Source organism: Rana temporaria, chromosome 1 (genome assembly GCF_905171775.1).
Source record: "Rana temporaria chromosome 1, aRanTem1.1, whole genome shotgun sequence".
NCBI classification, from domain to species: Eukaryota; Metazoa; Chordata; class Amphibia; order Anura; family Ranidae; genus Rana; species Rana temporaria.
In genome coordinates, this window is record NC_053489.1 from 64,797,021 (window position 1) to 64,820,807 (window position 23,787).

The 23,787-nt window shown below is 42.7% G+C and overlaps 1 protein-coding gene across 1 annotated transcript in view; it reads left to right on the forward strand.

Moving 5' to 3' along the window:
• Positions 1 to 23,787, forward strand: part of C7 (complement C7) — a 114,978-nt gene that overhangs the window by 50,197 nt on the left and 40,994 nt on the right. The window contains exons 7-11 of the mRNA XM_040338809.1: positions 1,648 to 1,785; positions 6,946 to 7,189; positions 9,242 to 9,355; positions 11,352 to 11,518; positions 23,218 to 23,446. Coding sequence (XP_040194743.1) covers positions 1,648 to 1,785; positions 6,946 to 7,189; positions 9,242 to 9,355; positions 11,352 to 11,518; positions 23,218 to 23,446 — 892 coding nt within the window. The remainder of the gene's footprint in view (positions 1 to 1,647; positions 1,786 to 6,945; positions 7,190 to 9,241; positions 9,356 to 11,351; positions 11,519 to 23,217; positions 23,447 to 23,787) is intronic.

A 23,787-nucleotide genomic window follows, 5' to 3' on the forward strand; every position in this document is an offset into this window, starting at 1 on the left:
CTGAAGCTTCCCTCCAACCACTTTGCGTATTATTTTATATATATTGTGATTCTGTACTTGCCAAATATGTTGCAGAAATCTCCTTCCACTGAGTCTGGCTGCAGTTATTTTAATTGTGGGCAGCTGAAGCTGCTGCCTGTTCACTTCCGGGATTTACACAGACACACAGAGGCACACCTCCAGCTTTGCTTCCCTGCAGCTTTCATTGGCCCTCTTATGACTCATGAGCTATGCATGATGTCATAAGCCTAGGCTAATGACCAGACAAGAAAGAGGAAGTGGGCTGTATAAGGTATTTACTGGCAAAAGAAAATATGTTTTACTATCCAAAATTAAAAAAACAAGGGCATAAGATTTAATAGATGGAAAATTGAAAAAATTACCAAAGTTACGCTTTAAAGCTTGTAGGAAGAGTTTTCATTCTCCCCTGATTGCCCTATGAGGCTACATGACCCCTCACTTTCTGTCTGGACAGTGCTGTGCTGATCACATGTACCCTCTTAAAAAAAAAAAACTCTTGCAATACTCACCAAACTGAGCATGTGCAGAGTGCCTCCTAGGGCTCTGTTCTATCAGCAGATGGATTGGGGACAGTAAAAGAAGGGGAGAATCAGAGAAGACAGGATCAAACAGCCTTTTTACACAATACGGAGGATTAACCCCTTAGGTTCCACCGTGAGTATAATAAGCATGCTTTAATGCATATACAGACTGATTTTTCTTTTGTGGGTTTAGTAACACTTTAAACAAAACTAAACATTCAGTTTACGCTGTTTTAGGCCTCATGCACACCTGAGCTTAAAAATGCCTGCCTCCAAACTCCCCTCTATGCCAGCCTATGTGTCCATGCAAACATAGATGTTTACAGGAGTTTAGAGGCAGGAAAAAAAAAACACCATCACTTAAGCATTCAAGAGAGGATAGTTTTGGCAGAAAAAACACTATGACCCCCTTCACACGGGGCAGTGGAGATGCGGTGGCGGTATAGCGGCGCTATACTGTCGGAATTGCCGTGGGATTCGACCGCTAGCGGCCAAAAAAGGGTTAATACCTCCCACAATGCACCTCTGCAGAGGCGCATTGCGGGCGGTATTACCGCGGTTTCCCATTGTTTTAAATGGGAAGGAGCGGTGAAGGAGCGGAATACACACCGCTCCTCTCACCGCTCCAAAGATGCTGCTTGCAGGAGATTTTTTTTCAGGCGGTATTTAGGCGCTGAAAAACTCCTCAGTGTGAAAGGGGCCTAATCTAAGCATTTTTTTATCTCAGTGTTACTTATAAATAAATATTCTAGCCAATGAAATAAACAAATGCGTCCCTGTTCATCGTTTCAGGTCTGTTTTCAGCCCGAATTTTGGGCTGAATTCGAACCTGAAACGGACCAAATGTTGCACAACTTTTTTGTGCTAAACGCACCGGACCACCTGCGGAGATATGTGAACTGGCTCCATAGAGAGCCAGTCAAAATCTCCTCCTATGGCGTAGTGGATGCGGTGTGAACCTAGCCTAAGCACGTGATATGCCTAAACACATTTAAGAAATCCCCAGTGTGCATGAAGCCTTAAGATAATTGTTCAAGTGCTCCTTTTTCATTATTTGTGCTTCATTTTGTATTTTGTAACACTTGTTGTTGTTGATCTTTGACAGGTGGAAGCAAAAAATGATTTTTCTCATGACTTTTATGACAGCAGCTGGTCCTATGTAAAAACGACTGAGTCCCATACAACATCTAACTATGGATATAAAGCAGATCACTCATCTAGCTTTACCTATTCAAAAGAAAAGGTAACAAACTATCAATATGAACTGCTGTACATAGATGCATTTGATATCTTAATGTGGCTTTGTAAAGAATATATCTGTTTTTTCAACTTCATAACTACATGTTAGTATAGTACATTTCAGAAAAACAAGAAAGAGTCCACTTTATTACATACATTTTTTGTTAAATGTGGGTAGCGTAAGGTATGGGTATAACCCCTATCAGTTTTTTGCCATCTGTGTCCCATTGGGAAGATTTTCCTTCACTTCCTGTCCCATAGCTGAAACAGGAAGTGAGAGGAAATTTCTTAAAGGAATCCCAGGTTGTCTCCAGGGTCACCAGGACTAGTGTCCCCATTGGAAGATTTTCCCTCCACTCTTGTGCTGGGGACAACTCAAAATGTGCAATTTTCTTTTACTTTCACTTTTGGTGATAATGGTTGTAACGGGCCCCCCCCCCCCCCCCGAGTATGAAAGGGGTTAAAGTCATTTAGGACATTCCATTCCCGAACACAAAGGCAACTACCGAACACTCCAATCAGCGGAACAAGAAACCCATACGAATAATTCTCCCCCCCCCCAAGTACGAGACGAGGCTCAAGCAGGAATCAGACTTTTTATTGAAAGGAATACAGGCTCTTTATATACACTTGAGTATACTGCAGTCACCACATGAACAATGATCTGGATCCACCCAAAACATCACACGATGGTTACATAATGAGCCCCCTATTCACATTATTCAGTGTCAATACATCCCTTAGCAGACAACAGGTGAGTTCATTAGTGTAGCGCCTGGTTACTTTCCAGTACCGGTGCTATGTTAAATTTAGAGGGGGTCAGAGAGTTAGTCCACTCTGACCATGTTGATTTGTTCAAATTTGGGTCTCTGTCTCAGCTTTGGCTGTGCTGTGGGTCCATTCTGTTGTTTCTGGGGTGCTGATCTCACCCCAGGTCGGTAGGTGGCAGCAGTGGAGTCAAGGATTGGGTGCTCTTGCCCCGAAGCCTATCAGGAGGGTTTGGCCTCGCTGTGTTTGCTGGAAGAGAGTATTTATGAGGCAAAAGCCATCTTCCTGGGCCTCTCCTCGTGTGGCGCCCACCTTTAGGGTAGCCACTTCACGCCGCCCCGACAAATGGCCTTCCGGGCCGGGGTTGCGCGTGAAAACCAAGGATCCTGGCTTCGAGACCACGTTGGCCCGGAGCAATTGATCTGCCGCTTGGGGACTCAGTAATCGACTGAGTCCCACCTAAGAAGGTCCTGCGTCGTCCGTCCAGTTGGAGGAGGCCGTACAGTGGAGAGTCCGCCTGAGGAGTACCAAGAGAGGCTGGTGTTCCGATAGGGGCCTGACTATCCATTGGGGACCAGGGGAACAGGACACTGAAAAGCTGGATGTTGGCCGCCTGTCAGTCGGTACCCTAATTCAAAACTACCTGAAGGAGATCCAGGTGCCAAGTCTGCTAGGGAGGATAATCTCCGCTGTTCATTTACCAGGAGGGTCTGTGGCAGAGACTTTTTCCTAAGTTCGAGTGACATTCTGGCTGCCAGGCTAGTGAGAGCGGCCTGTCCGGGTGCACTATACCCACTCAGGCTGGAGTGGTGAAAGAGACATTACCCGTGGGAGCAGGACTGTTTCCCTATTTCTGACATCTGGAACTGCTATATTCCTTTCTTCTGAACCTCTACTCTTCACCAAGTTTTATTGTTTTTACCCGGCTGGGTAATAAAGAGCACAGAAAAAGACACCTGCCGTGCACATTCCGTTACTACAACTTTCACCAAACACCCCTAGACATTAGAGAAACACGAGGTAACATGCCGCCCAAAACAAACCAGCAGCTCCTTCGGGGGTAGTGCTACATTAGCATACTTAAAGTGGAGTTTCACCCTAAAAACTATTTTTTAACACTAGAGGCAAGCATAGTAAGGGCATTAACTTTTGGCAAGTTTTTTTTTCCGTACTTACCTTTATATTCTGATTTGGTCCAGGGCTTCCGCGTTCTGATGACTCCGGGACTGGGCGTTCCTATCCCTGCCTCAGGCTTCCGATGCTTGCGGGACTGGTCGTTCCAACCTTTCGTTGGATGATTGACGGCTTGTGAAACAGGTGACCTGTCGCACAACGCGCGTCACCAGATTTCCGGAAATACCCAAGCTAAGAGTCGGCACTATACCGCGCCTGCGCCCGCCGTGTAGAGCTGACTGCGCAGGCGCCGTATAGTCCTGACTTGCAGCTCGGCTATTTCCCGACATCTGGTGACACGCGTTGTGTGACAGGTCACCTGTTTCACAAGCCGTCAATCATCCAACGAAAGGATAGGAACGCCCAGTCCTGCAGTCATCGGAACCCTGAAGCCCTGGAGAAAAACAGATTATAAAGGTATGTACAGAGCAAAAAAAAAAAATATGCCAAATTTAAATGCCCTTACTATACTGGATCTAATGTGTGTAAAATTCAATTATTTTTTTTTGGTGAACCTCCGCTTTAATAATAGGCGAATGGAAAGCTGCCCCAGACAAGATTAACACACTTTACTTATACAGACAAAAGCAACATCGTTAAGCAATAGACGGTCGGTCTCTTACATTGAACTTCCTGGAATGTCCATATTAGGAGTTATACTTCCTGGTCATAGACCTCACAGTGTACAGGGGATAAAATCTTCATATTTCTTGAGAGATATTGTTAATGAATATTACTGTCCCATTTGAAGTAATCCAATCATATTCTCAATGTTCAATATTTTCTTGGTCACCCTGCTTCCAAAAGTGACTCCCGTCACAACGGTAAACATGACAAATAGGGAGGGCGAACTCCCCTAACAGGCATACAGACAGCATTAAAAACATTACAGGTGTTCTAATTCTTCTCCACTCCACCCAAAACTAGCAAAAGAAACTTTAGGCCTTTCACACAGACGTTCCGATTTCTTCATGTGTTCAGTCACTTTTCTTGTTGGAAAATCAGATGAAAAATACAGAGCCCCATCTGGCATGTGACCTGGTATGGTTTAAGAGCAGAAAATGGTTTGGTAAGGATTTGAGGGGACCCCACGCCATTTTTTTTAGTGTGGGGTTTCCCTTAAAATCTGAAGCAGATCCAAAGGGCCTGGTATGGATTAGGGGGGACCCCCACGCAGTTTTTTTTCTCAATTTTTAATTTAAAGTAACCCTTGAAAGGCCCCCCACTGCAAGTGATAAATGCTTGTCTTAGCTATACTTCCTCGCTCCTGCAGGCTTCCTCCCAGCTACATGATTGGTCCCAAGTCGCTTCTGCTTCCCCAGGCCATTGATCGTAGATAGACTGGCGTTATCATGTACAATGCAGGACAAGTAGTCCATCATTGTATGTGATTACACTGAGGGCCTGCTAACAAATTAGAGTGCCAGCTACCGGGAAAGTGAGGAATAAGGTAAGTATGGTTGCTTCTCTGTGCCCTGCAACAATCTGAACATTTAACCCTTTTAGTGCAGAGGGGGCCCTACTGCAAGGGTAGTTTTTTTCATAGAGTTCAGCTTTAAAGTAGATCTTTAGGCAAAACTGTTTTTTTTTTTTCATTTTGGATAGAGCAAGGGGGTGGGGGAGTTTATAACCTGTGTAAGGTTTATTTTTGCCATCCTTGTCCCATTGGAGATATTTACCTTCACTTGTGGGAGGAAATCCCTCCCAATCAAGGAAATTCTTTGGGGACCCCCAGGTCACCAGGACTAGTGTCCCCATTGAAATTTGTTTTTTTTCCTGGGGCAATCCAACATTTTCACTTTCAATAATAATAATGTAAAACAGGACAAATAGGGAGGATGAATCTTCCTAACGGGGACACAGGCAGTGATAAAATCTGACAAGTGTTCTAACCCATCTCTACTCTATCTATACGTTTTTCTGAGATGGACTGATAGTCGTTAGGATGTGTTGCTATAGATATATATAATAATATACAGCAGAATAAACATCTGCAGCAGAGCCTCTCTGAAGGCTCTGCTGCCATAGTTGTACAATTCTAACTTCCATTGCAAAAACATCTACCATTGGTAGCCAGTCACATTATCAAATACCTAAGTCTTGACCACTGCTAAAGGGAAGGGTCACAGTTCTCACTGACAGATTTTCCTCTTAGCAGATGTCATAGGACCAAATGCCTAGGCATTTTACCTTGTGGTCATTGGAACCTAAACCAATTTTGCATTGTGTCAGTTATTTTGACATTTATTCTATGCCTATCTCAATACGTTTGCATTGTTTAGTAAGAGCATATACATTTTTTTTTTATCAGGTACACTGTTTTTATTTACGGTATTTCCTGCTTATGCCATTAGTGGCTGCCATCTTTGCTACAGGAGGTAGTGGTGGAAAACGTCAATAATGGCCACCTCAGGCTAGGCCATGGAGACCATTGCTCCCAGTAGCGGTGCATCCATCAGGAAGACATCGAGGAAGAGCATGGAGGACACTGGACACCGCTCACCGGGGGGCACAGTGGCAGCATTTGATTGGCATAATGGCAGCATTCAGTTGCCACCTTTTTTTTTTTTTTTTTTTTTTTTTTTTTTAAACATTTTATTGAGTATTCAGCAAATTATACAGTCACAATTATCACTGGATGCAACCAGTGGTACAGTATAAGAGGAACTGGGGTAGGTACAAACCAACAAAATCAGACCATGTCAAGCGTAAAAACATTACAGAAATGGTACAGAAATAGCATTCAAGCAACTGTTCGGACATTATTGATTAACCTAGGGAAGAGGAGCACAACAGGACCTCAAAAAACGTCTATGAGCCCGGATAGGGTACTGTGGCATTATTTAGAGTACAGTGGAAGCATTTGGGGCACAGTGGCAGCATTTGGGGCACAGTGACAGTGTTTGATGGGCACAGTGGCAGCATTTGATGGGCACAGTGGCTGCATTTGATGGGCACAGTGTCAGCGTTTGATGGGCACAGTGGCTGCAATTGAGGGGCACAGTAGCTGCGTTTGATGGGCACAGTGGCTGCGTTTGGAGAGTCGCTGCATTTGGAGGGCACAGTGGCTGCATTTGGAGGGCACTGCGTTTGGAGAGCACAGTGGCTGTGTTTTATGGGCACAGTGAGGCTGCAATTTATGTTTTTTCAGTTTGTTTGCGCCCCCCCCAAAAAATTGAAGCACAATATTTGTTATAATTTTATTCATGCTTATTCTCTACAGAGTTACCAGCTCCTGGTTATCAGGAATTCTGTAGAAGTGGCCCAGTTCATCAATAACAATCCAGAATTTTTAACTCTTGCTGAACCGTTTTGGAAAGAACTTTTCAACCTCCCCTCAGTGTATGAATACAGCGCTTACAGAAAATTCATAGGAGATTACGGAACACATTTTCTGCAGTCTGGATCTTTGGGAGGAGAATATGAATTTAGATTCTACATGGAGACTGAAAAAATGAAACAAAATGGTAAAGTTTAATTTACATTACTATTCATAATAAAGTTAGTGAGGTCAGGTAGGGGAAGAAGACAATAGCTTTGCACAGTCAGGCAGGTAACATTTTTAGGAGAGGTCAGCAGTATGGTACTAGCATACATATTGCTCTTACTACATGTTTCCTTTAAAGCAGTGGTCGCCTTTCGGACCTCACGGACCACTAAAATCACAATTCTGAATCCCATGGCCACTTACATGAATTTTACATGCCTTATATACATAATACTCCGGGTCTCTGCCCCCCTCCCCTTCGATCATACTGCTGCCTTTACACACGCTGAGTGTAATTGAGTGGGGAAAAGATTACAATGGGTGTATAGGAGGGCAGAGGGTTTAGAACTAGGGTTCCTCCAGAGGTTGCTAGGGGTTCCTTGAGCAATTTCTGCCTCTCAGATAAGTTCCTATTGACACCATTGATTTTTTAGCTACCTGTAAGGTGGTAATTCTTCCCAATGACTGCAAATGTAAGGAGCATTCTTCCCACTTACCATCACACTAATATACCTTATATGCGTTGTATATATAGTAATTTTTAGCAGGGGTTACCTAAGACTAAAAACTTATTTCAAGGGTTCCTCTGTGTCAAAAAAGGTTGAGAAATGCTGGTTTAGAAGTTAAGGATGGGTATACACCAAAGCCATTCTAGAGTGGGGTTTGAACCCAACACCATCCAAATAATTTTTCTACTTTTGGATAGAGCAAGGAAGGGTTAGAAGCTCTTTCAACCCTGTATTGCTACTTGTGTGTATTTACCAAGGAAAATATTCTGTTTATTTGATGTGTACGAGGAATACTCTCACACTTGATGTGTGAGGAATACTCTCACCAACAGACGCACAGGCAACAATAAAATCTATTTTTACAGAAGATTGGGGAAGGCTCAGAACCTCTGTCAGGATTATATTTCTGGTTTAATGCTTTGTGAGAAAATATATGGTTTTAATTGTTAATATACTGTTGAGAAAATGGTCAGAACAAACCAAAGCGCTCCAGTATGCCCACTGTTCAAAAATAAATGTATCTGAGTGTAGTTCAAAGCTGGAATATAGGATTGGCTTTTTATTGTATAGTTACATTGGTCCAGCTATTACAGTGATCACAAAGTGTTCTCTAATTGGACATGCTGACGAAAGTTACTATGCCAAAAAAAAAAAAAAACGAAACTTCAGCTCTAAATAAAACTGTGCCTTGATATAGATATGATTATATTGCTATCTCTGTTCCCAATGCGGATATTTCCCCTAGTACACATGGGCCGAATGTTGGGCGACATAGACCGGTTCAATAAAAAAATGACATCTGGCCCATGTGTATGGCACCCGGTCCGACAGAGGCCGGCCTTTTGTCCGGCTTCTGTTGAACGAGCGTGCTGGACCAGCCACCGATCAGCGCTCTCAGCCAATGGCTTCAGATGGTTAGTACAGCAGCTCCGACCTGAGCTGTCAGTTTTTTCTCCCCGCCCAACCCACTAGTAGTGTGTACCAGGATTTAGTTGAAACAGAAAGGGAAGTCAAGGAATAAAGCCTGGTCACAACAGGAAAGTAACAGGATATTCAGGATATAGTGACGACACTGTCACCATGCTAAAAAAAAAAAAAAAATTCAGTAAGACAATTCAGCCATATAAAAAACACATGGACCTACAGAGAAATGCTTGGACACACACAGAAGCAGCTTATGCCACTGCTGCACATACCCACACAAAAGTAACATTTTAGGTTCTTCCAATGATATTTCCAGGTCTGTTACAACTCCTATTCAGACATTTAGCAATGAAAGGCAAATGTATAAGCACTTTCTTCCATGTTCCTAGTACAGCATGAATACAACAATTTTGAGGGAGGTAAAATTACACACCCAGGTGCATTATTGCGCATAATTAATAAATGTATATAACAATACTCAAGGTGTAGAAGGGTGACTGTCATCCACAAAAGACGTAGAACTGTTTCTGTTTTCTTTGTCTGATTCCAGTTTTTTTTTTTTTTTTTTACGGAGTTCTCTGTGTTTCCTCTTTCCCTAGGTGTGACAATTAGTGATATGACAAAATGCACTTCATCCAAAGGAGGATTTTTCTTCTTTAGTTATTCCACATCAGAGTGCAAAAAGACAAGTGAAGTGATAAAATCTTCATCTGGTATGTATTTGTATCAACACATGGATTGGAGTTCTCATTTTTTATATGCACATGAAACGCCTATTTTTTTTTTTTTTTGGACAGAAATTTATCATGAGTATCTGGCACAGACAAAACGTTCTTTCACAACAGCACTTTTTCTACTGATATTGGCGGTTAATAATCACGTAAGGTTTAGTGTCAGCAGTTCTCCCCATTTCTCCCCACTCACTTCTGCGGGCGGAAGAAGGGGGGTCCTACCCGGTGACTGCCCTGAACACAGAAAGAGGAACTGAACAAAGTAGTTTGTCACTTCCGTCTCCACCCCTTTGTTTACCTGGCCACCAGAAAAGCAGCCGATCTGTGTATGATTGGCTGCATGGGAGGCCAGAGGAGAGATTTAGGGTCTGAAAGACCCCAAACCTCTCCATAAAGAGGACCTGTCACAGCCTATGGTGTCATAAGAGATTTTCCATCCATTGTGATAGAAAAAAAGTTAGAAAAAAAAAAAAGTATAAAAAAAAAAAATATTGTATAAAAAAAAAAAAAAAAAAGAGCTGCTGACTTTTAATAAAAGGACCAGGGGTCCGGCTCCATGCTCCATGCTCACCCAAATTGCTTTTTCGCCGGTCTTCGGGTCTCCAGCAATGGCATGTTTACTGTGAGCAGCTGGCTGTGATTTATTGTGGCTTCACAGTCGGCTGCCCACTGTCCTTTGTGAATGGTCCCGCAGCCTTCTGGGACCTGTAATGCATCCCAGAGGGTTGCAGGCGGAGAGAGAAACTCTGTTGGATCACTGTGGCAATCCAACGGCGATCCAACTGGAAGTGAGAGTGGGGTACCAGTCAAAACCAGGAGCCACCCCCAAAAAAGTGCCAAAATTAGAAGAGGAAGGCATAGAGTGGAACTGCCTCTTTAGGGTGAAGTTCTTTTTTAAGGTTAAACCACCCATCCAAACATTACCAACGATCTTACTTTTTTGGCACCATCAAAGAAACTTTGATGGTGTGACAAAATTGCAACATGCCCCACAAGTCCCCCATCATCTTCCCATACTTCAATTCCACAAGCGTATGCAGCACATAGCAGAGCTATACACACTGCTGCCAAGAGGACGAGTGGGTTGGCCAAATTGCTCACCTCTCTGTCTTTTCTCCCTTAGTTATACCCACCTGTTTAGAGTTACAGAGGAGGTCTGGTGCTAGAATTATTGCTCTAACATTTACAGTTACAGAGGAGGTCTGGTGCTAGAATTATTGCTCTAACATTTACAGCGATACCTTACTTGTGTGTGCATATGCGTGAACGACTTACATATGCCTTTCCTTCTGCGCACAGGCACGGAGGATTGGGGGTGCGTTAAATTTTTTTTGTTACTTTTTTTTTTTTTATCATCCCTTGTAATAGAAATAAGGTAAGACAGGTCCTCTTTATGGAGAGATCTTTATGGATAGGTTCAGACGGCAAGGGAGCACTGCCATAGGATCATGTAAGCTGAATTGTAACGTTGAAGCTGGCTATACAATTTTGTTTAAAAATGTTCATTTACAGAACATTTGTGCATTTTACAGAACATTTACAGAATTTTACAGAACATTAGTGGGGTTAAATCAACTCTTGTTTTTGACTGTCATGATGAGAAATTCGAAGAAGCAGCATGGAATTTTTCTCCGGATCGTTTGGGAAATTCCATTAATTATAAAATCAAATGTTAAAAGCAAACAAAATTTTGAAGTACATTGTAACGCCCATTCATCAAATTTCTGATTGATTTATCAAATGTACCGAGGAGGTTTTTCACCCAGCCATTTGTATGAAAATCTACTAGTGTATGGCCAGCTCTATGCTTGATTCACAGTTCAGCAGTTATTGACCTTACTGACAAGACCCTAAATTCTAATTTTTGGTTTGTTAGAAAAAAAAACACACTCTTCTTTGCTGTACTGTATTCCATCACACAACACGCATTGACACAATGACACACAAGTGAATTGATATTGTTTCTTGTTGTTTGAAGGTTCCAGTGACCAAGAAGTTCGTGGTCAAGCAGTTGTGAAAGGTGGGGAGCCAAAATTTATTGGTGGCCTGGCATTTTTCTCCATGAACAATCCTGCAGACAATCAAAAGCGCTATGCTCTCTGGGCCGGCTCTGTAACAAATCTTCCAACTGTTATTAAGTATAAGGTCAGTACTATTTGTATGCATTATCTCTCAACTTAACGCACTGCTCATATTAAGACATCATCTTTTATTGAACCAGGGGGAAGATCATCATTTAAGAAGCTCAGACAACATCATTTTTCAGAATAAGTGTTATGGGTGAAAAGTAAAGATACAGTAACTATTGATGAATGGTAATCTTTAAAGGATGGGAAACATTGAGAAATAACTTGTGGCTAGATTAGGCAAATTAAATATTTATCGAGAGATCAAGAGACTCAAGAGTGATGAATGACAAGAATGAATGATGAGGCAAGGAAAAAAATGAGTATGAGCGTGAGCAGGAGAGAATGAATTCAAAAGTGCTGATGATTGATGAGGAATGAAAAAGGAGGGTGTTTGACTTTAGAGTAATAAACAATTTAATTTCTTTGAACACCATCAGAAACTACTGCTTTGGTCAGCTTTTTTACAGAATTATTCATTGTGAACAGTACAAGTTTGCAAACTTTTAATGTTCATAGGCATTCTGTACCAGGTCTTCTGCTTGTAGTTCCGGACCAGAGTGATCAACACAGATCCAGGAGCAATATAATACCTGTACAAACTTTGGTACTGCTTAAGTTCCCAGAGTTTCCAGAGTCCAAAACAGTATTATTAATAGTATATGGCACCCTTTTGCCGTGGTGACTTAAAGTGTTTCATCGGCTGTTGGAACAAATGGTGAGGTAGCCATCTTGGGCACGCTCAATAAAATATTATACTATAGCTAATTTCAGACTGGAGCCACTTACTATCAGCATGTCTTATAGTGTGGGAGGAAACCACACCATTGGAAACCTATGCAAGCACAAGGAGAACATGCAAGGCAGGGTAGAAGTTATAACCACCAAGCCACTGTGCTGCCCATGCCCATCAGACCTGGACCCATGAGAAGACCAGACTAATGCCGCATACACACGATCGGAAATTTCGACAAGAAAAGTCAGATGTGAGCTTTTGGTCAGAAATTCTGTCCGTGTGTATGCTCCATCGGACTTTTGCTGTCGTAATTTACGCCAACAAAAGATTGAGAGCAGGTTCTCTATTTTTCAGATGGAAAAAGTTCCTGTCTGAAAATCCGCTCATCTGTATGCAATTCCGACGCACAAAAAAACACACATGTTCAGAATCAAGCAGAAGAGCCGAACTGCCTATTGATCTTCATTGATCTCGGCTCGTCGTATGTCTTGTACGTCACCACGTTCTTGGCGGTCGGAATTTCCGATAAGATTTGTGTGACCGTGTGTATGCAACACAAGTTTGAGCCAACATTCCGTCAGAAAAAATCGATGGTTTTCTTGTCGGAATTTCCGATCGTGTGTACGCGGCATTACTTGGCCGTTGTAGACCTTTACATACTAACCAGTTCCTAAAGATAAAAATAGTAAGGCCGTACAAGGCCGCTGAACCGTCGGACCAGTTTCCGCGGACATGTCCGACCGTGTGTAGAGCCTACCGGACAGTTTTCCGGCCTAGCGGACAGGTTTCCAGCGGACAAAAGTTTCTTAGCATGCTAAGAAACATGTCCGCTGGAAGCATGTCCGTCGGACATGTCCGATGGTCAGTACGACTCATCGGACATGTCCGCTGGCCCGAAATCCCGCACATGCGTCGAATTGATTCGACGCATGCGTGGAAGCATTGAACTCCCGTGTCAGAGAACGTCCGTGTCTTCTACGTCACCGCGTTCTCTGTCCGCGGGGATTTTGGTCTGATGGTGTGTACACACATCAGACCAAAAGATCCCAGCAGACATGTCCGATGAAAACGGTCCATGTCTGCTCGTGTTATCTTATTGATAAATAAGAATCCAGTGAGCACAAAAAAAGATGCCCTCCAACACTAATTTTTTCAAGCGTTCAATAGTGATCTAGTTTACATTGGGCTTATTCTTGTTCTAAAATTGTAATAAAGGCAGAGGTCTTGTCTACTGTCCAAATATATTGGGAAGACACTGTGGAGTCGATTTACTAAAGCTGGGGAGTGCAAAATCGGGTTCAGCTGTGCATAGAAACCAAACAGGTTTTTGGAAAGCTTAATTGAACAAGCAGAAGTTAGAAGCTATTTGTCTACCATGCACAGCTGCACCAGATTTTGCAGTCTTTAGTTATAGTAAATCAACCTCACTGTTGGCTCAGTTCACACTGAAGCGACCTGTCAGGCGACTTAGCTGCCTGAAAAGTCACGTTCCATGCAGTGCAATGAAACTGTTCTAATTGGAGGGACTCAAGTCCTGTACCCTTTGGGGACCCCTTCAGAGGGACTTGCATTGACTTATATTACTGAAGTCGCGCTGTATGGGGCTGCTTCAGAGTCAGGCAACTTTGAAGCCGCCCCAGTGTGAACCGGCAAGAAAAGACACAGCTGTGGCACCTGGGATTCTTGATCTTAGACTAGCTCAAGTTGGTATACAAAGAGTCATGTGTAAAGGACGCTCTGGTATTTCCTATTTTATGAAAATATAGCTTATTAAGACAAGATAGCTATTATGATATCAATGCTCTTTCAGCAAAATACCCCAATAGGGTTGACCAGTAGGGTGGGGCAGCATATAAAAACTAGTTTGAAGCTAGATAGGAATCCACTAACCACTTTGGAGTGAAGATATTTAATAGTTGCATTCTGTTTTGTATATACAATTACTAGCAATGTTTTTTGTATGCATCACTGAAGGCCACATCCACGTGGACCCTCCCACAAATTATATATCCATTAAATGTTCTTTTTATGAGCTTTGTCCACTGGTGAGACCAGCAGTGTTTATCCTTAGTTCTCACAAAAAAAAAAAAAAAGGCAGCAGCTACAAATACTGGAGCTGCTGATTTATAATAAAAGGACACTTATCTGTCCATGGGTCACCCAAATTGTTTTGTCACTGGTCTTCGGGTCTCCGGCACTGGCATGTTTACTGTGGGCAGCTGGCTGTGATTTATTGTGGCCTCACAGTCGGCTGCCCATTGCCCTTTGTGAATGGTCCCGCAGCCTTCTGGGCCATGTGATGCGTCCCAGAAGGTTGCAGGCAGGGAGAGATCTTCCGGTGGATCATTGTGGCGATCCAACTGGAAGTGAGAGCGGGTACCAGTCAAAACCAGGACCCCGCTCCCCCACCCCCAAAAAAGTGCCAAAATTAGAAGAGGAAGGCATAAAGTGGAACTGCCTCTTTAGGGTGAAGTTCTGTTTTAATTTAAACCGCCCATCCAAACACTACAAATTAACTTACTTTTTTGGCATCATCAAAGAAACTTTGATGGTGTGACAAAATTGCAACATGCCCCACAAGTCCCCCAGCCTCTTACCATACTTCAATTTCACAAGCGTATGCACCTCATAGCAGAGCTATACACACTGCTACCAAGAGGACGAGTTGGCCAAATTGCTCACCCTCTGTCTTTTCTCCCTTAGTTATACCTCCTCCTTGCTTCCTTAAACTATTCCCCACCCATCTATGCTTTACCCTTTTCCTACCTTCCAGCCCACCCTGTGATATGCCCTTTCTCCTATGTGCTCAGGGCAGTCCTTTCTCTGCACATGACAATGGTCTCATATATACATCATGTTTTCTCATTCCCTTTCTGCTGAACTATTTCCAGAGTAAATTATTTATGTAGTCAATGAGTTTTTTTTATGTGGGAACAGTGGAGTCAGGAACAGTGGAGCCAATGGAAGATATTTTAAGCCATACACCATCACACGTGCTTTCATTTCAGCAAGCGGCATATGACAGTACCATTTATCATGCCTTACATAGCCAGACATTTCAACACCTTTTGCATTTGGGAATATTGGAGACAAAAAGTAATTAGGGATCTGACAGAAATAGTGATGACCTTTCTGTGTGATCAATGATATTGCTTGAAATATGTTTATCAATGTTATTATCATTCCATTCACATCTCTTGCACACCGCTTGCTTGTCTTGTTGAGCCCGATGTAATCTGTGAATGGTTTAGGCCTGACAATGATTTTTAGTGACTTGATTTAGTCACCTTGCCTCAGTTAAAGGGAAACTATACAACAGTGTCAGTGAACACACAATTCCGGTTATCACTTTGCAGTTTTACTACAAAGAACTTGTTAATGTACCATTCACCTTTGTATGTGCTTTCAGTGTCGTATTTTTATGAAATTTTTCTATATACAAATTGAAACCATTCCCTCTAGTCTAGTGGCTATCTTTATATTAGTTTGTGTGATCAGCATCTTTGCTGAAAGGTTCCAAGATTAGACATGTGTAATTTGTTTTGTTCTGAAAATAAATATGGTTATTCAGAGAGGATGTATCTAAATTTCTGAATGAAATAGTAACAAATTTGGGGTCCCCCCAAAATCCATACCAGATGCTTATCCGAGCTGGACAGGAAAGGTGGGAGAAGCGAGTGCCCCCCCCCCGGAACCATACCAGGCCACATGCCCTCAACATGGTGGGGGGCTTTTGCTGAGCCCCCTTACCCTGGAGCACCTTGTCCCCAAGGTGGACAAGGGCCTCTTCACCACAATCCTGGCCGGTGGCTGTGGGGGTCTGCGGGTGGGGGGGCTTATCGGAACCTGGAATCTGGAAGCCCCCAAATTCTGCCCCCCCAATGTGAATGAGTATGGGGTACATTGTACCCCTACCCATTCAACAAAAAGTGAATAAAGACACTACACAAGTTTTAGACAATTCCTTTATAAAAAAATAAAATAAAATAATGTCCCTTGAAGTAGATCCAATGTCAATCATGAAGCCCGCCACACTGTCGGACTGGAAAAAAGAATAAGGAAAAAACCTCCGGTGTCGTCGAAGGCTCCTGCCAACTGCTTCCTCGGGCCATCTGACAGTTCTTTAAATAATTAATGAGCGGACTCACCTGATGATTTAATCGGGTGGCCCCATCCCCTTGTGACATCATCAACCCAGCATGCCCCAGTCAGTGAGGCCGCAATGGGGCAAGGGGGGACAGAGTGGCTATTTAAGAACTGTCAGACAGTGGGCTTCCCAGCCTGCTCCTTAACAACCAACTATTATTCACACAGAGTTCAAATTGGTTGATCATTTTTCAACCGATCCGAATTCAAATATGAAAATGTGGAAATTGTTAGAAAATTATTAAATGAAATGAAATGGAATTAAATGAATCAGCTAAACGAAATTGGTTACATAACAAATTTATCTAAAACAAAACAAAACAAATGTTTCCGTTATGCACATGTCTATCCAAGAAAATTTTTAGTTACAGGATAGGCCACCTTGAAATTGTGTTTTATTAAGTAAATCATGGGCCTGATACATGGTTTACAATGAGAAAAGAGAAGCTGTAAGTTACATTCTACTGAACTAACAAGAAGGAACTACAGCAAGCTGTACTATTGTGACTGCAGTCAATGGAAGCCTGTAGAAAGCTCGTATTTATAGTAATGCAGTGTGCACTCCGTGAGTCTCACTCGGCAAAACCTTTCCAGGTTAGGTTTACAGGCTCTGGAGTACAAAACTTTTCCCAGAAGGCTTATTCCGTAATTGATTTTCTCACAGTAGCTGATTAGCAATTATGCAGAGTGCACTCCCTGACCAACAGATGTCCGGCTACAAGATGTAGCAAGTTCTCTATAATAAAATAAGGTCATTAAATATGACGTGATAAGTGTTCAAGTGTAAAATCCATGTCAATTAAATCAGTCATGCCAGTGGACCACATGTTTAAATTCTAGGTTGTTAACATACACACAAGTTTGTGCACACCTGACCATTACATCAATATGAACATTTACGCTAGATAACCATGTGCTAATATATGAATGAAAACAATATTAGGGGAGCCGCACTCAAAAAATTATCTGAATAGACAGTACTGAATTTTGTAAACTAAAAATGTATATGCTGCGTGCCCTTAAAAATGCATTTAACAAAGTGAAGAAATCCAAACACAGAAGTCATTGGTAACAACCAATACAGAGAAAAAATTTGACAAGTGACCTTCTTAAAGCGGGAGTTCACCCCAAAAATTTTTTTTAACAGTAGATTGGGCCTAATTACGGGAAGCAGAATCGGGTGTTTTGATTAAAATCAATGCAGTACTTACCTTTTATGAGATAGATGTTCTCCCGCCGCTACCGGGTATGGTCTTCGGGACTGGGCGTTTCTATTTGATTGACAGCCTTCCGATCGTCGCATACAGCGCGTCACGAGTTGCCGAACGTCGGTGCGGCGCTATACGGCGCCTGCGCACCGACGTTCGACTACTTTCGGAAACTGGTGACGCGATGTATGCGACGGTCGGAAGGCTGTCAATCAAATAGGAACGCCCAGTCCCGCAGCCCATACCCTGAAGCGGAGGAGAACATCTATCTCAAAAAAGTACTGCATTGATTTCAATCAAAACACTCGATTCTGCTTTCCGTAATTAGGCCCAATCTACTGTTAAAAATGTATATTTTGGGTGAACCTCAACTTTAACTGCTTCAGCCCCGGAAGATTTTACCCCCTTCCTGACCAGAGCACTTTTTACAACTTGGCACTGCGCCGCTTTAACAGACAATTGCGCGGTCGTGCGACATTGTATCCAAACAAAATTTGCGTCCTTTTTTTCCCCACAAATAGAGCTTTATGTTGGTGGTATTTGATCATCTCTGCAGTTTTTATTTTTTGCACTATAAACAAAAGAACAACGAAAATTTCGAAATTGTCCCATATTTTTAGGCCCGGTTCACACTGCTGCGAATTCTATTGCGATTATGAGCCGTTGCAATTTCTCAAATTCGCAAGTCATTAAAATAACATTGTTTTCCATTAGTGCATCTAAGCTGCGGGAAAAAAGGGTCCTGTGCGAGTTTGACCCGTGTGCGATGCAAATTCAGCTCTATAAACTGGCATTCCCTGAAATCGTGGCCGCGAATCACGGCAAAATCACAGCAAATTTGCTGTAAAATCGGGTGATTTTGATTCGCAGCAGTGTGAACCTAGCCTAAAAAAATAAATAAAACGTTTTTCCTCAGTTTAGGCCGATATGGCTTCTTCTACATATTTTTGGTAAAACAAATTGCAAAAAGCGTATATTGATTGGTTTGCGCAAAAGTTATAGCGTCTACAAAATAAGGGATAGAATTATGGCATTTATTATTATTATTATTTTTTTTACTAGTAATCTGCGTTTTTTATCGGGACTGCAACATTATGGTGGACAGATAGGACACTTTTGACACATTTTTGGGACCACAGCGATCAGTGCTATAAAAATGCACTGATTACTGTAAAAAATGTCACTGGCAGGGAAGGGGTTGATACTAGGGTGCTATCAAGGGGTTATTTGTGTTTTATCTGCATGTTCTAACTGAAGGGGGGATGGAACTTACTAGGGGAAATGAGAGATCGCTGTTAATACATTGTATGAACAGGCGATCAGTCATTTCTCCCCTAAGTGAAACGGGATCTGTGTGTTTACATTGTGTCAATGTAAAAAAGAGAGAGAGAGAGACAAATAATTCCACAATAGCACACTAAATTAATCTACAAATCTCCCAAATATTAGCATTGTGAAAAGATCAACATAAAACACCCATACATAATGAAAAGTGTCTACCGTATTTATCGCGGTTTAACGTGCTCCCGCGTATACCGCGCACCCCTAAAGTTGCCCCCGAAATTCCTGTAAAAAAAAAAGTTATATGATTTTATTACTTACAGTTTTGGTGTCTTCCCAGCGTCCATCGTCTGGTCCGGCGTCCGTCTGCGGCCTCGAGTCGAGTCCCCGCTTCCCGCGCTCAGTTCGAACGCCTCCGCCGACATTTACCGAGTGCAGTACACTCGGGTACATTCGGCAAGGCTCGGCTTCGCTCGCGCTCACGCTCTTTGACGTTTATGTGTGAGCACGAGCGAAGCCGAGACTAGCCGAATGTACCCGAGTGTACTGCAATCGGTATATGTCAGCGCAGGATTTCAAACTGAGCGCGGGAAGTGGCTATCGGCGTATATCGCGCACCCACGATTTTCCCCTTATTTTAAGGGGAAAATAGTGCGCGATGTACGCCGATAAATATGGTATATGCCGGCATATCCAAAAATATATAAAAAATAGATATATACTCCATATGCAAATCAATATGGTAATACAGTCCATACAGGCAAATATCACCTTATTAGATGTTATTAAAGAGCCCCTTGTACACGCCAATCTCCACCCAGATTAATAAAGACACTTTCCACATGTGGGGATAGAAATTGAGACTCCCATAGTGTAAAAAACACCTTAAAGCGGAGTTCCACCCAAAAATAGAACTTCCGCTTTTTGGATTCCTCCCCCCTCCGGTGTCACAGGAGGGAGCGGATACTTGTGTAATATTTGCTCCCACTCCCAGGATTTATCATACTGGAAAACACACTATATTGTCAAAAGTATTGGGACACCTGTCTTTACACGCACATAAACTTTAATGGCATCCAAGTCTTAGTCCGTAGGGTTCAATATTAAGTTGGCGCACGCTTTGCAGCTTTTACAGCTTCAACTCTGCTTCAAAGCTGTCCACAAGGTTTAGGAGTGTGTCTATGGGAATGTTTGATCATTCTTCCAGAAGCGCATTTGTGAGTTCAGGCTCTGATGTTGGGTGAGAAGGCCTGGCTCGCAGTCTTCCATCTAATTCATCCCAAAGGTGTTCTATCGTATTGAGTTCAGTACTCTGTGAAGGTCAGTCAAGTTCCTCCACCCCAAACTCTCTCATCCAGGGCTGGACTGGGACAAAAATTTGGCCCTGGACTTCATCCAGACTGGCCCACTCTCCTATGGCGGCCGGACAACTCCTGCACCCCCCCCCGCCACCCAAGCCCCCTCTCCCCCTTCACTAGCCACTAGCCATTTTACTTTATTAGTAGTATTAGGAGTAGTAGTATTAGGAGTAGAACGGTTGGTACTGGTACTCTTATAGGCAGTACCAGTGGGGAAGCTAGACATTATTTCACCCGGGGCAAAGAATCAGTTCGGTGCTCCCCCTTATGGGACAAGATTAGGCAGAAGTGAGAAACTCCCAGGCCATAGCTGTTGAGTCAGCTGTCTGTCCCCTCTCCCATGCACCTCTGTAGTCCCCCCTGCTCCTCTGGTCCTCCCCCTGATTCTCTGTTCCCCCCAGGTGAGCGCTGCGGGGAGGAAGAGACAGAGGAGCGGAGGGGGGCGGCGGTCCACTGTCACTGAAGCCAGCCCACTGAGCCATCGGCCCACCGGGAAACTCCCTGTAGTCCCAATGGCCAGTCCATCCCTGCTCTCATCCATGTCTTTATATCTTATATCTGCTGTGACTTTGCCTTCATTAGCTGGAAAGTTGTTCTAAAATTTGTCAGCTTGTATTTTGGCGCATCTGTCTTGACATATGGTGCTGGTGAGTTCATCTGTGGAAGGCAGATATGATTGTCAGCTTCCTTCTTAAGGACAATCGCAACAAAGTGAGATGCTGCAAGGTGATGGATTTCTTGGTTAATCATTAAAAATAAAAATAGCAGCAAATCCTTAAAGCAGTTGCGTAGGCAAAATGTAAAAACAATCTCAGTACAATGCAGAGAGCTAGTCACTGTCCATCGCTAACTAAAGAAGTAAAACAAAGGCTGAATGTGTAATGAGAATTTTTTTTTTCCTCTGTGTAAATTAATTTCTAATTGTGCTTATTAATTTCTATCTGCACATATAACTAACATGTTGAAAATATTCACGTACATTTTTTTACAGTAAAGTGACCCTTTTTTAACCAACATCCCCCTGTAAAAGAACATGGTGCTGCCCAATCGCCAGGAAAGCACCGCTGCAGCGGCTATTTGCGGGCGATTTTAACCCTTTTTCGGCCTCTAGCGGGGGTTAAAAGCACCCCCCTAGCGGGCCGAAAAGTACTGCAAAAAAGGTGCCCCCAACATGTGAAAGTAGCCCGAGACAATTGTGTGCCTCCAACCTTATGGCGACAGTTTGGGGAAGGCCCTTTTGCCTTCCTGCATGACTGTGCACCAGTGCCCAAAGCCAGCTTCATAAAGACATGGGGCTAGATTCACATAGAGATACGACGGTGTATCTCCTGATACACCGTCGTATCTCTGAGTTAGGCCGGTTGTATCTATGCGACTGATTCATAGAATCACTTACGCATAGATATGCCTAAGATCCGACAGGTGTAACTGTGTTACACCGTCGGATCTTAACTGCGTTCTCACTGATTTACACAGAGAATATGTAAATCAGCGAGATACGCCAATTCACGAACATACGCAGGCCCAACGCAGTCACTTTACGTCGTTTACGCAAGCGTTTTCCCGGCGTATACTTACCCCTGCTTCTATGACGTCGTTTGCGTACGTCGATTCACAAAACCGCTCGTCGCAAGTTACGCTCACGCCGAAACCAATGACGTCCTAGCGACGTCATTGGGAACAATGCACGCCGGGAAAATTCGTGGACGGCGCATGCGCATTTAAATCGGCGCGGGGACGCACCTGATTTAAATGCTACACTCCCCCAAGCCGCGGAATTTGAATTCCGCCGGGGGATTTAAGATACGCCGCCGCAAGTTTGGAGGTAAGTGTTTTGTGAATTACCCACTTGCCTCTCAAACTTGCGGCGGCGGATCTTAAATCGGATAGATTACGCGGATCTAAAGATCCGGTGATCTATCTGAATCTAGCCCATGGTTTGATGGGTTTGTGATGTGGAGCAACTGAAGTGATTTATACAGACCTCTGCATTGGGATGAATTGGAACACCAGTTGTGAGGCACATATCCCCATCCAACATCAGTATCTGACCTCACAAATGCTCTTTTAGCTTCCTAGAGATAAATCCCGAAATCTTGTGGAAAGCCTTCCCAGAAGAGTGTAGGGTGTGATATAACAGAATTGTGGGGAGAGGCTCCATATTAATATCCATGGTTTTAGAATGGAATGTCCAGCAAGCTCTTATAGGAGTGATGGTCAGGTGTCCTTAAACCATTAGAAGGTGTACATTGCATTAAACATTGATAATGTTAATGTACACCCTTCATCAAAGTGTATCTATAGTCAATTTTCTATCCTTGCAAAGTGTGGTCTACCTCTCTGTCTGTAATGTCCCTCAGTGCCCCTTCAGTGCGCTTAGTTTTAAATCCGACAGACGGCATTGCCTCCTACTGTGCTCTGATGACACCAGTCTGGTTGTCACTTCAGTGTTCTCTTCCCCATATCAGACTACATGTCTGATCCACATTGGATGATAACTTCGATAGCTCAGAATGTATATTGCCAGCCTGTTTCTCAATTTTTTTACATAAGTATCAGTGGGAAACAAAGTTTACCAGCAGTCCGATTTCATGCTGAAGTGTTGATGTACAAAGATTGAAGTGAAGCATTTCAATGGTATATATATATATATATATATATATATATATATATATATATATATATATATATATATATATATATATATATATATATATATTTACAGTATATATATATATATGGATTTTTTAAACTACTTAAGCGTTCTACTAGAGAGGGGTTTTTATAATTTATTTATGAATCTATAGATTTTCTTTAAATGATAAGCATATATTGGGGTAAACTGATTAGTTCTTTAAAGGATAAGGATATTGGGGTAACATTATGAATTCTGACCATATACATGCAGTATGCCACATTTTAAGAGTTCTCAGAATTGGTAAATCCCAATGAGCCATTGCATAGAATTTATTTCCATTTTTCTTTTAAGCTTACTCCCTTGTACGAACTGGTAAAAGAAGTGCCTTGTGCATCAGTCAAACGAATCTATTTGAAACGAGCCATTGAGCAATATATTGGAGAAGCACATTCATGCCGCTGCAAGCCATGTAAGAACAATGGACAACCAGTCGTCAACGGAAGAAAGTGTGAATGTTACTGTAAGCCGAACACCTATGGAAATGCCTGTGAATATGGGACCCTGGCAGAAGAAAGCCCAGGTATGAAAATTATAGAGTTTAGTCAGTTTATGGCTGTAGTTCATTTTGTAGATTAGTAGATTCTTCTTCTAGTTGTTGTTTGTATGGGTGGCCATAGACAAGCCTAAATCTCCACAAGAACCATGGAAGTAAAAATATGAGGCCATCCTAAAGCCTCGTACACACGGTATGATTGTTGGCCAATCGAGTGCCCAATTTTTGTCAAAAGGGTGTGTGCCATGAGCTTGTCTTGCATACTAACAGTACACAATTGTCGTGCCACAAACACGAACATAGTGACGTACTACGAGGAATTTCTGCTCTTGAGCATACTAACGGTAAGATTTAAAGACAACAGTCTG